General features: G+C 39.0%; 2 protein-coding genes across 4 annotated transcripts; both read left to right on the top strand.

Moving 5' to 3' along the window:
- The first annotated feature begins 83 nt into the window (after nucleotides 1–83).
- On the top strand, nucleotides 84–3,237 carry pdp2 (putative pyruvate dehydrogenase phosphatase isoenzyme 2). The gene is made up of 2 exons (XM_056766169.1): nucleotides 84–188; nucleotides 645–3,237. Exon 2 carries the CDS (start codon nucleotides 689–691, stop codon nucleotides 2,240–2,242), a length of 1,554 nt encoding a protein of 517 aa, XP_056622147.1. The 5' UTR covers nucleotides 84–188; nucleotides 645–688; the 3' UTR covers nucleotides 2,243–3,237.
- A 733-nt stretch (nucleotides 3,238–3,970) lies between these two features.
- On the top strand, nucleotides 3,971–13,117 carry anln2 (anillin, actin binding protein 2). 3 transcript variants are annotated; one of them, XM_056765504.1, is made up of 23 exons: nucleotides 3,971–4,054; nucleotides 4,494–4,569; nucleotides 4,964–5,149; nucleotides 5,336–5,422; nucleotides 5,511–5,683; nucleotides 5,789–5,881; nucleotides 6,299–6,422; nucleotides 6,739–7,079; nucleotides 7,440–7,531; nucleotides 7,686–7,815; nucleotides 8,059–8,194; nucleotides 8,306–8,470; nucleotides 8,544–8,670; nucleotides 8,786–8,834; nucleotides 8,919–8,984; nucleotides 9,057–9,089; nucleotides 9,208–9,229; nucleotides 9,318–9,427; nucleotides 9,791–9,844; nucleotides 10,338–10,424; nucleotides 11,255–11,362; nucleotides 11,471–11,607; nucleotides 11,741–13,117. In XM_056765504.1, the coding sequence occupies exons 2-23, from the start codon at nucleotides 4,512–4,514 to the stop codon at nucleotides 11,901–11,903; spliced, it is 2,541 nt and encodes an 846-aa protein (XP_056621482.1). In that variant the 5' UTR covers nucleotides 3,971–4,054; nucleotides 4,494–4,511; the 3' UTR covers nucleotides 11,904–13,117. The 3 variants fall into 3 exon arrangements, with proteins under 3 accessions (XP_056621482.1, XP_056621481.1, XP_056621480.1); XM_056765503.1 differs by having other exon boundaries at nucleotides 6,643–7,079; nucleotides 7,443–7,531; XM_056765502.1 differs by having other exon boundaries at nucleotides 6,643–7,079.
- Nucleotides 13,118–13,442: the final 325 nt, after the last annotated feature.

Here is a 13,442-nt window from a genome sequence, read left to right as displayed (position 1 = left end):
ATATAGAATAACTTTTTTCGCAGAATATTTAATAACATATATAGACATAAAAAAAAGGAAAACGTTAATTTGACAGTGAGTGTGTTTTCGAGGCGGAACTGCAAGGGGCGCTGTGAGCAGCTCGTTTGCAGCCCCCAACAATGAAACCGGAGTGTAGAAGAAGACCATTCTGCGCCGAAGAGTGACTGGTATGTGTTTGAGTCGGCATTAATTTACAACTGAGCATTTTTGTCGGAATTTTTTGTCGTTAATTCTATATTATGTGTTTGTTAACGACAGAACATAAATAACCTTTAAAAGCGTATGTAGCCGCGGTGAAGCTAGCAAGGAATTAACAAGCAGGACTGTAAACAGAAGGAGTGTTTATATAATTTAACGTTAGACTAAGTTTTGACTTAAAAATACGTATGAAAGATATGATTAAAAATGTACATTACAAACTAAAATAAAAATGTACGCGTCCAAGGTTTTGCTGATCACTGGGTGAACACATTGTGTCATGTTAACTTAATCTGAAATATCAGACATGGTGCTCTAAATAAATGAAAGGTTTTTACCGTGTGGCTTCAGATTAGGTTATTCATCAATAAACATTTCAAGAAATCTGAAATTAATTGTTCTCCTCATACATTGTATTTTCACAGGTGCTGGAGTTGTAGACCGCTTCAGTCCCTGCATTCAGACAGTAATGTCTGGCTATGTGTGTTCAAGAGTTTTCTTTAACACTGGTATAAGACATCTGTCCAGTTCCTTCGCTACGAGCAATGTTTCACCAGCCACACTGTCTAAAACCTGCCTGTTTCCCTCTCATGCACGGGGCATCTCATCACGTAGAGGTAGATCAGGACAGGGAGGAGAAAACACACTGGACTTCCACCTCAACCGGCTACAGATCGATGCGGTCCTGTGTGCTAACGAACAATCTGTACGCATTCCAGAGTTTGATGGACGGGGTGGTTCCAGCCCTGTGCTGAGGTTTGAGAGTAACCAGCTTGCAGCCAATACTCCACTAGAAGACCGACGCAGTAGTGCCAGATGCCTTCAAGCTCGTGGAATGATCTTTGGCGTGTTTGATGGACATGGCGGTCACGCGTGTGCTCAAGCTGTCAGTGAACGTCTACCGTATTACATTGCTGTGGCAATGATGTCAGAATCTCTCCTGGAGGATCTGGAGGCAGCCATGGAGACTGCACGACCTGTGCCGCCTATTCTGCAGTGGTACAAGCATCGCAATGACTACAATTACAGGGAGTCTGCCGCTCTCTATGTCAATAATTTGCGTGTTTACTGGCAGGAGCTTCTGGCAAGTGAAGAACAAGGTGAAGGCATGAGCCCCGTAGATGCTTTCAGCTACGCATTCCAACGGCTAGACACAGATCTTTCCCTTGAAGCGCAGGTACCCCTGGCAAATGACCTGATGCGCAGCACGGCCATTCAGGCTGCTTTTGCCGGTTGCACTGCGTGTGTAGCGCACGTAGGACCAGAAGGTGTGCACGTGGCAAATGTGGGAGACTGTCGTGCAGTGTTGGGATTCCAAGAGGATGATGGGAGCTGGAACGCTCTACCACTCACGCAGGACCACAACAGTACAAATCAAGCAGAATTGAAGCGGGTATGGAGCCAGCATCCAGTCAGCGAACGGCAAACCGTGATCGTAGACGACAGGCTGCTCGGGGTCCTGATGCCACTACGTGCATTTGGAGATGTGCGCTTTAAGTGGCGCCGAGAGCTGCAGCAAAGTGTGCTGGAGAACGGAGAGTCTGATTCAGAAGCACTGAACCTTTATCAATATGCTCCACCCAATTACCTCACTCCACCTTACTTGGATGCCACACCAGAGGTAACTTATCATCGTCTGAGACCGCAGGACCGGTTTCTGATCGTGGCCTCTGATGGTCTTTGGGACGAAATGAGCAACGAGGAGGCTGTAAGACTTGTGGCGGAACACCTGACAGGTGTTCACCTGCAGGCGCGGGTCTCAGCCAGGCAGCTTAACTTGGGACAAATGCATCAGCTGTTGCTGCGACGACGTGCCAAGGCAACCCCCTCGCTGGATCGTAATGCAGCCACACACTTAATTCGACATGCGCTGAGCACAAATGAGTATGGAGAGATGGACCAGGAGAGGTTGGCAACCATGCTGGCACTGCCTAGTGACCTAGCACGCATGTATCGTGACGACATCACGGTCACAGTGATTTACTTTAACTCAAACTTCAGCCAATCTTCTCATAATAAATAATAAAAGTCAACATTTCTTTATTGTTGGGGGTGCAAAATATGTATGTTTCAAAATCTTGTGAATAATGTTCTGCTTATGTATATTGTAACTGTTAGCGGTATAGAATTATAATATGTGGTTTCGTAAGAATTTATGCAAACAATTGCTAGATTCACAGTCAGAAAATGAAGGTTAATATGAATCTGTCTGTGTAAACATGCTGCCAGTTTACCCGGCCATTTTTCTCTCAGGTTCTTGTTTGATTGTTTGTTTTTTGTCTGCTTAAACTTCACACTTTTTATGTTGACCGTGTAGATTTATGGAATTGTTTATATGATAATTGACTGCTTTAAAGTATTTTTAATTGTTAGCAGATGTCTTCATTTTCCACTGTTCTTATATTTTCAATCTAGGATCAATATGAAGATGTTATCATTTGTCTAATTTATTCAAAACTCATTAACATCATCAATTATTTAATCAAATCTGTCTTATTTTCCATTACACAAATATTTTGACTATGCATTAATTCTGTCAGTTATTGTGTAGTCTGAAGTTTAGATTAATATATCATGCACATATTTTGTTTTAAATTATTAATTTTAGCATTTAAGTTGATGTTAATAAAGATTTATAGCTTTTGAGATATTTTGCACTTTGCAGCGAATGCAGGTTGTTTCAAATTACCACAGTGTATAACATAAAATCCTTTCAAATGGTTAAACCAAATAGTTGTAGAGCAAGATATAATGGTCATAAAGCCAATTTCATTTCAAGGTTTTAGCACTATTTACACTTTTAGTGCAGATTTTAATTCTCTCTACCGTATATTACAATCCTTATGTAGGTTCATTTGCTTTGTAAGAATCTGTTATTTCATAATATTTTCACTATTGTAATGTGTATAAGACATCAGACATAAGACGTCATGTGACTCTTCATTTGGAATTTCTGTATCTTGTTTTCTGTCATATATTCAAAACTACTCTTGCTATTAAACTATTTTATCCAAATGATATTAGTGATGCTGTATAAGTTTAAAAAGGAAAGAAAAACATTGAATAACATTTGTAAACATTTAACAATGGGGTGTGTTGATTGCTTTTGTACCAGATTCCTTATGATCAAGTCAAGTGTGTTCAGATCGTATATATATATCTTTATCATTCTGGTTTAACTTTTTTGTTTATGAAACAAATGTAGCAGCAACCATAGAGCCTCTTTGAATCCCATTTGCATTGAGCTGATTCAGTAAAGAGCAGATTTAAGTTATGGATGCAGGTAAGCAGGTAACTTGTGTAAGTTTACATGTATCAGACCAACTTATACTTTATCTAATGACAGGTATTATCTAATGATGATAAGCACAATTAAGATATGGAAGGGGTTCGTTTTCTAATAAGAATGTTTTACTCATAAATTGAAATGCATTTCTAGACTAACTTGTTGAAAACGGAAGAAGCTTTCTTCGCCAGGTATGCACACACACACACACACACACACATTTATTCCAGGACATTTAAGTACTTCCGGCACTACCACTTAATGACGAATGTAAATCCTTTAAATTTGCACTTAATTTATAACTTTTTATATGATTAAATCAAAATATATCAAGACAAACTTGTAATTAAGCATCGTATAAATGACTATGGTATAACTTAGTATTGTGTAAGTACATTTCAGCTTTAAGCCACTGGAGGGCCCTGTGGTCTTGAACTGACGTTGTGCGCATGCGCGCAGCGCCCGCGGAAATTCAAACGCTTGACTGATGATGACAGGGCAGAGAGACGTTTGAAACTCCACAAATCTTGACACGGTTGTTTTACTAAGGTAAGAAATCAATTTTAAATGCAAAAGCTATAAACTAAATTGTATACGTACACTTATGTTATACTTTTTGCTCGTTACGTCTTTAAGTAGGTTTGGTTTCGTGTTTTTGTTTTGTTCGACCTAACTTACTTTGCTAGTTAGCTGCACTTTGGCCTCTCAAAAATGAAACAACGTTATATTTTCGAAAGTCATAACTGAAATTATGTTGGCCAACAATCTAAATTGGAAAGTGACACAATGCTGAATATATTTTTTATTGAATTTAATCAACAGTCGTTCGTATTTTACATTTCTTTGTGAGTAACAAAGCTAAGGTTAGGTAAGTAACGTGTACAGTTAACGTCACGTTTTACAAGAAGTAGTTTAATATACTTTTTGTCTATGATTTGTTTTAAATGTAAAATTACGACTTGTTAAATTAGTTTTTTTATCTGTCAAGTGAAAAGATTAAGAAAAAATGGAAAATCAGAAGAGACCGAGAGATCCACTGGATGAAAATTCTTCAACCTCTAGTGGTAAGATTGTGTCACCTGTCACCTGCTTTGTCATGTTGTACAATGTGGTTGTGTCTGTAAGTCCAGTATTGTAGTTACTTAACTGCATAGACAACATGTTCTACCCTTCATTCATTTCATTATGGCTGCATGTGCAGGCTACATTGTCTAATATATTATTTCAAAGCAAAAGATTAGTTTGGTTGATCGAATCATGTGCAATAGATCTTCAAATAGTACATAGACTTTTTAGTTTTAATGCAACCCAAATGAATAAGTAGTCATTTATTGGGTACATTCTGCATTAACTTAAATTAGAAATTACCGTGTCAAAGGCATTTCAGTAACCAGTGCAGGTGTTTAACTTAAATTATTTAATCGTGACGCGACTCACGAGCTGTGCAATGTTTTCCAGAATTGGAAAATGTGTTGAAGAAGAGGCGACTTGCTGCAGGAGAAGAGAATCTAGACCCCACAAAATCCCCCGCCAGGACCCGCTTGAGATTGACAGAGCTGGAAGTAAAACCGGACACCCCAGCCATAGTTTCCATACGCTCCAGGGTCCAACAGCTCAGCCAGAGACGGGATAGTGACAATTCAGGTTTTCATTTTGTTAAATCACTTTCATATGTTAAATTAAGTATATTTATGTATAACATTTATATATTCTTTAAATGTATACTCTGCCTTGCCTCCTTAGATTTCAAACGCTTGCAGTGTGTCATTTCATACCATCTCGTTTTCTGTGGATCTTTCTAAATCAAATTTCTTGATTTTATGTGTCCAGGTGGAACTGGTCTCATCCAGCGCTGCGTGTCTGACCCTGGATCTGAGGGATCTTCTAGACCTTTATCCTCAGATATTTGTCATATCGGTCAGTATTCTTTTCTTTTGCTTTCCATTGAAGTAAAGATGAGCCTTAAATGAGGATCTGCCTCTAAACCTGTGTATTTTTATGAAAGGTGATGGCGAGTTTAGTTCCCGCCAGCAGCGCTTCAAGCCACCAACCCCTCTGAACAGTCCCGGTCGCCTCACCCCTTGCACACGCAATCTCTCCAGCTTCGTGCATGGCATCCAAAAGCAGCTTAATGCCACAGTTACACCCAGCAGTAAAGAAGCCTCCCGTATCCGCCAGGTATATTTCCTCAGGCCCTGTTTTCAATTAAATGCCTATTTAAAACTTTTAAAACGAACAAGAGGATTTGGGTGAATTCGGGTCATAACTGTCTCTCGGTTGCAGGCTCGTGTGGAGGAGTTGCGTAAATTGAAAGTTCCTGCTGTGGGAGAGAACATGTGGTTGAAGAGGAGTCTCTCTGACTCTTCTCTTACTGAGGTGAGTCAATCAGCCTAAGAAGTTCAATTGGGTGCTCTTACCATATTGAGACATGTGTATGTGTTCTTATCCAGTTTTTGAGCAATTTAGAACTTTAGATCAAATGCAAGTGTTCCCACTTTCTCAGAGGGGGTCTCCACCCACAACCTCACCCTGGATTCCCAGGAAAACTCGAACACTCCAATGGCCTTCTTTACAGCCCGGGAGTGTGAGGATTGAGACAGTTTGTTGATGTGAATTTATGGGGATAGAGGGCCAGTGTTGCCTCTTCACCTTTTTTTGTCACTTGGTTTTGAGGTTCATCCTAAGTTTGCTTGTCACCACGGGGACAAAGGGATGTCATTTGCACACACGCTGGGGAGGATTCGCGTTTTGACAATGAAACAAACGCTAATTTAACCTTGAACTGTTTTACAGGAGGAGCTAAAGGAATCAGAATTCAGCTCCTGTGAGGTTGATAGTAAGGTGGTGGAGGAAAGTCTAAACACCACGCCACTACGTAATGAGGAGATTCCCCACTTTGACCTTAATTCATCAGCAGGTAAATGTGCTTTATGATTTATCGCTCGGATTTTACAAACCATAAATAATGAGTGTGTAACCACATTGTTAAATGGACAGTTCAACCAATTTTTTATTTATTTTTGTAATCATTTACTCACCCTCAAATTGTTCCTAATCTGTAAACATTTCTTTGTTCAAACGTTTGGACTATTTAATCATTTTGAAACTGAATTTCATTATGAATTTTCCTTTATTAGAACCTTCTGCTTTGAGCTCTTCTGCTTTGAGCTCTTCTGCTTTGAACACTTCTGCTCTTATTGACAAAATGTTTGAAGATGTCTTGCAACACGCAGACAAGGAAGGTGAAGATGGAGAGAAGGAATCGGAGGAAGAGAAGAAATACAACAATTCATCAGGACTTGAAATGGAAGAGGAATCAGAACCAGACACGGTTGAATCAAATCCGTCGTCTCAAGAAAATAGTGAGATGTGTGAGGAGAATGAGGAAACTTTTGATGGCAGTTCTGCAGTTGATGAAGTGCAGGAACTCCAGCCTGCTGATAAAGGTGAGGGAGAGATGGAGCAGAAGAAGGACAACACCTCTGTGGGTGCCGAAGAGGACTTCCTGACCCTGCCGCCCAGATTTATTCTCTCTCCACTCAGCAAATCAGTGGAGGCTGTTGTCACACCAATGGTATTATTCTGACAATCCTGATTGGTTTACATTTACAGTTAGGCATTTTGCACAGGATTTTATGCAGAGAAACTTGCAAATTATGACAATCACAAGCGTTTTATCATACAGGAGCCAACAATACTTGAATAGAATCCCAATGCTTCGCTTAAATAGTATGTAGCATACAATACACGAAAAACTTGTATATTTTTTCATAATTATTCCTTTTTGCATATAAACCAAAACCCCAGCAAGTGTTTTACATTTGGATTTTCTCTTGGGAAGATTCAAATGTCAAATATTTTACAGATGGACGCACGGTTCAGTTACAACATTGATAAATGAAAAAGTACTTACTGTTTTTTAATCTTACTACAGAAGATTGTAATAACTGCGGCTGAGCCATCAGTCCCACCGGTCTTACCTGAAGAAGAGTCTCACACAGCTGATGTTGTTCCACCTCTGTACAGGTGCTCAAAATTACCTATTTTGTTCATTTTTGTTGTCATTTTGTATCTCTGTCAAGAATAAGTAGTAATTATACAGTGTGTTAATTACTATTTTTGTTGTATGTCATTAAACATGTGACATTGTTATTTATTGGAGTTATATTTTGATTGACAGCATCGATGCCTACCGCCTGCAGAGGAAGATCCACCCTCCCTCCACTCAGAACATGAACAGTGAAGTTCAGAAGCAGGTTCATGAGAAAATATGCCCAAAACAGCCCATCAACACCAAAGAGAGAATTAAGGTTTGAAATTCAGTGTTTAGACCTTAAAGAGAGTAGACACAAAAATGTAATTTACGGAAAATTAGGCTGTCCTTTCTGAAAACTGGTATCGTCACGTGTACTGTTGTGTGCCAGACTGTTGTTAAATGTTTAAAATAAAATATGACCTCTTTTCTGAATAAGATGTCTGGATTATTTAGCAAGATCTTTATCCTGCCATAAGCATGCAAGTTTGTAAGGTGTCGTCGTATTTTGTGTATTAAGACTTTGAATGAGGAGGCAGCAAAGTTACAGACGATCATCACGCAGACACTGCAGGCTCTGAGTTGCTGCAGTGATGAGGAACATGGCAAGGGTTCCATGCAGGAGGCGGAGGCTGAGAAACTTCTCCTAGTTTCCTGTAAGTTGAACTCCTGTTAGTGGCACAAATTTCTTAGCTGGAACCCTCTGCAGAGTTCTGATGTCACATTAAGAATACACGGTTTAATTGTGCTCTTTCCCTTAAATGCAGGCGAGAAGCGTGCAGCATTACTGGCAGAGGTCAGCAGACTTAGGGAGGGTGGGTCTGGAGAACCGGACTCCCATAATGCACCTCTTCAGCCTTGCAGGGGCACCATTAGCATCAGCAGCATCCAGCTGCCCCTCAAGGTGGAGTTTGTGTGCTCGGCTCGCACAGGTATTAGTGATTATTTATTATTAAAACCTTAAATTTGGAATGCACAATTTCTAATGCTTTTTTGTTCGCGAAGGTCGCCCGATGCACTACTTCTTTGTTCTGATTCGTTATGGTGCGTGTAACATCGTGGCAACGCCATTGGCTACACCTGCAGATGCCCAAAATGGAGACACCATCACCTTTCCAACATCCATTACACTGTGAGTGTAAACACCACATGGCACTGTTGCTTTGTACTCAAAACACACCATGATGAAAAAATGGTTTAAATCTAACAGATGTAATTTACTCTGGTTTGAATGTTTTCCTCGCTAGACAAGATATTCGTTCCAATTTTGAGATCGACATTGAAGTGTACAGTTTGGTAGGTAGAGTTTGTTTCCAGTTCATACATAGTTATAACTTGTCAGGGTTGTTATTGTGTATTTATGTGTTTTTTGTGTTGTAGTCTAATAATCAGAGTAATACCTGCAGCCTTAACACTCAGCAGTTCCGCAGCTCAACAAAGTCAAGGGTATGTACATATCATCCTAAAGCAACACCCTTTTTTACTTTAATCATTTTAACAGGATGTTTGTGCCTTTAGGTGACCCCCAAGAAAATACTCCACAGCATCACGGTATGCTTCTTATTCTTTTTGTTTTTTAATTCATTGTTTCAAATTTGAGGGTAAGGAAAATAAATGTATTGAATGTTACACAACCACAGCTCTAAAACACTTTTCTTACTCTCTCTAGAAGTCTAGCCAGAGTGTGACATGTAAGTATTATTAGTTGTCTAATATACAGTATTTGTCAGTCATTGGTTGGTCCTTCGAACACTGATGTTTTTCTTTTCTTTGATATAGCTGCTACTCTGCCAGGTCTGAGTACCCAGCGTTCTAGTAACTTCAAACTAGTGGGCTCTCACAAAGTCACATTGAGCTCACTGGGACAGAGCAAGTTTCCTCTGGACAAGGTATTGATACAGAGAGACTGGGGTCATATAAAATAAGTGTGATGGGCTTTGGAATGAAGTGTGTGTGTGTGGCCTCAGTTAGCCTTTAACCATTTTAACTAGCTTTATTTAGGGTAAAAGCAATAAAGTAATATTTAGCCAAGTACAAGTGTGTGTATGCTTTTCTCACCACTGAGCACCTCTGATTCATGGACACTTTCTTTTTTAAAGTCAATAAACCTCTTAATTTAATGGAGATCTTATAATATCAGGTTATTTAAATCTCTCAGGCCTGAAGCACATCAGTGTGAGGGTCTTTTCTGTGTTTGCACTGTGGTGGGATATAATTGGGTCCGTCCTTCTTTCCTGTGTCTCTCCACTCAGATTAAATTTGAAGGGAAAATCAGACGACTCCTTGGCGATGAGTTTCAGGAAAAGGTGTCACACTTTCTCATTCGTTGTCTTCTTTTGGTTTAGTGGGCTCTGCACACTCTGTTTGTTGTTTGTTATTTATTAATTTAATATTTTTACTCCGGATACACCCCATTTCCTTTTTTAAATCTCATATTTGACTGCGATATGAGCAGGGTTTTCATTAGTCATAGAAAATATGTGTTTTCTAGTTATGGGAAAGTAATTTAATTTTATAAGCAGTTTATACATTTCTGTGAACAATTCCCCAAGACATTTAATATACTTGAGTAGATGAATCTGTTTTGAATCATAAAATTCTTATTGTAGTCTTTGTTCATGCAGGTGTAATTATTTGAGGTATCTGTAATTTCTTGTCTGAAAATTACATCGTAGCAATTGGTTATTTAGAATTATGTGACATTATAATCATTGGTCATGATCAGACTCCGCTGTTGTGTGACATTCACAGCTGTTGTTTAAACTGTAATCGCACTAAAGTGTTTGTTGTTTTGTGTAGGTTCCATTTCTTTCTCCTTTAGAGGGCCACATCTATCTGAGGCTGCACAGTGAGGGCCACTCCGATGTCAAGCATCAGGGTTTTCTGGTGGGTTGATGTGTGTGCATGTGTGACTCATGCCTTGTTTGGGTGGTTTCATCAGATGCATTTGATGCCAGATGAATGTCACCCCGTGTTCATTTGTATATTGGCAAAAAGCCATAACACAATTACAAAATATATAAAGTGTATTTGCAAAATAGATTTGTTTTTTGTCCCATTTTAGTCTGTATTGTATTGTCTGTGGGTTTTAGTTTATAAGTTGTCAAAGTCATTAAACGGGTCATACGACACGGCTAAAATTAATATAATCGTTTGTTTTAGATGTAATGCAATGTGAATACACGATTTAAGGTTCAAAACTGCTGTATTTTCCACATACCGTGCATGTTTGTATCTCTTCTTTGCCCCGCCTCTCTGAAACCCGTGGATTTTTTACAAAGCGAGGTGTGCTATGATTGGCCAGTTAACCAGTGCGGAGTGATTGGTCGAATATTGCAAGCGTGTGATTTAAATGTAATGCATCTTACCATATTTGGAACATCAGGTTCCTCTTCAATTGTACTGACAGGTACGCCCACCTTACTTGCATATAAATTTGGGCAGTCTTTGTCAAATCTCTTTCAGGCAGGATTGGGTGAGCATTCGCTTTTAGAAAGAATGCATCTTTTGTACAGACACTCACATTTTTGCAATTTTACGTGTCTAAAACATGCATTGGCAACTTATAACATAGAAAAACATGAATTTTGCCATATTACCCCTTTCATTGCTTAAAATGTATTAACGCCCACCGTTTTTTAGAATAAGGGGTAGTAATTGAGATCTGTGGTTTTTTTATGCTAATTGATCAGTAATTAGTATTTCTCTTCATGCAGACCATGTTTGAGGATGTGAGTGGTTTTGGAGCCTGGCAGAGGTTATACTTCTGTCTGGAGGGAGGACATCTGCTCTACTGGAGTCATCCTAATGAGATTGGTGACACGGTGGGTTCTTGCAACGAGAATTTCATTAGAATTTAATAGCGCAGAACGTGTTAAACTTCTACCTTTTCTGCTCTCTAATGTTTTTTCTGTACTCTTTCACTCTTCCAGCCATCAGATGGCAGTTTCTCTCTCTTTGGCTTCTGCAGCGTCAGACCTGTGAAGAGAGAATGCTGTGCGCGGCCGGACACGTTTGAATTGGTAGAAACTAACACCCCAGAGCAGCAAGACGACCAGACCTTAAAGAAGTAATTCATCTTAGAGATATCCCATGATCTTTCCCTATTTCTAAGCCAAGACAATAAAAAAAGTCCTAGTAGTTTTACTGTATACATTTTATACAGAGTTTTGCATTTAATTTGTGCCAATGATCTCGTTCAGGTCCTGGTTTTCAGCAGACACACGAGAGGAAAGGACCGAATGGATGGAGAAACTCAATCAAACCTTACTGGACTTTCAAACCTGGAACAGGAAGCCTGTTTCTAACGACAGCCGAGCTAGCACATCATCCATGAGCGGGACCTCTCGTGAAAGCATACTTTAAAATAATACTGACCTGTATCACACTTAAGAAAGTAGGCTAGAACACATCATATCTGCCACTTTCAAAGAACAAGAGGATCTTATGAGAAGAAATCTGTAATGCTTGTTATTTTAATAACGCTTCAAATCTGCTTTATTGAGATTTGTTAGTCCATATGCATGTTCTGCTACAGGGGCCACCAGTCCTGCTCCTGGAGGGCTACTGCTACTGAGTTTAGCTGCAACTCTGACCAATCACAACTGAACCTACGAATCAAGGTTATTTCATATCTTGAAAATGACAGGCAAGTGTGTTTGATTTGGGTTAAAGCTAAAGTCAGTAGGCTCTCTGGATAACGACTGGACACCCTTGTATTTCTTTATTACACACATACAGAATATATGTAGAGTATATAAAATGGTTATATTTCTGATCTGATATGACTTATTCTTTAAGGTTGAGGGTTAAGCCATGCACGCAGATGAAACAATACGATTTGCATGTTTTCCTGGTAATTCTGTTCCTAGTTTGAATGTAGAATTGATCAACATGTACATACTGTGATTATATGAAGGCATTGCATTTTATTGCAATTATTCTAAAACAAGGATCTGTTTCAAGTAATGTTTATGCATGAGGGTGTCCTCAAGATTAAATGAAAAGTTATGTTTACTTTATTTTTTGTTTCCTCTAGGCTAAAACTTTATATTTTTATGACTTTTCATTAACTTTGGTTACACTTTATGTGACTGTCATACTGCAGTCTTCGTATAGAAGGGAGAAACGTTTTTATTTGTATGTACAGTTACAGTATATGAAGTAAGTCATGAATAGAAAGTCTTGGGAGAATGATTTCATAGTTTATCTTCACATGACCTGGTATATACTGATAATTATGAAAAAATGTGGGACTACATAGGCATGCGTTATATTCTCTGAGTGGTACACTAACATTGGGAGGCAGTTTGACCAACAGTGTAGTCAGTTGTGTCATGATATCAAATTGATCGTGCAGGTGATTTATTTTGGAGAGAGAGAGAAAGCCGTGACAGTGTCACCTCTTAGTGGAGGTTTGCTTTTGTAGATGAGTTGTCTCTAGAGTTGACAATTTGTATCAATGTGCCGTTTGTTTGTCGCATTTTTGTGTTCCTTTCAAGAGTCTCCTATCCTATTGCTGCAGTTGAACTCTAAAATATCCTGGAAATGATACCATGAAATAAATATGGTTATTAATGCCTGCTGTATTGTTTTTTTAAACATTGATAAATATATACATACTGCATCAACAATGTATTGATAATATTAGTAAGTGAATGATCACAACAAAGACAGCACTGTACTGGATCTTAGCTGTGAGCGGCGTGTAGCTGAAGTGGTTTAACCGGAGGGCATGTTTCAAAAGAATCTGCACATGTATTGTTTACAGCATGCAAACCTAATAAAATTAGTTTTTTTTAAAGAAGTCGGGTATTGTTGCATGTGTGCGTGCCAACTGAGGCCAGTCTGCTATATGACAGTGTTGATCTAAAGTGTTATTTACTTTATATTGAGCATCTCTAA

This window comes from Triplophysa dalaica, chromosome 14 (genome assembly GCF_015846415.1).
Source record: "Triplophysa dalaica isolate WHDGS20190420 chromosome 14, ASM1584641v1, whole genome shotgun sequence".
Lineage (NCBI taxonomy): Eukaryota > Metazoa > Chordata > Actinopteri > Cypriniformes > Nemacheilidae > Triplophysa > Triplophysa dalaica.
Note: the sequence above shows the minus strand (reverse complement) of the source record. Positions and strands in the feature narration are given on the sequence as shown.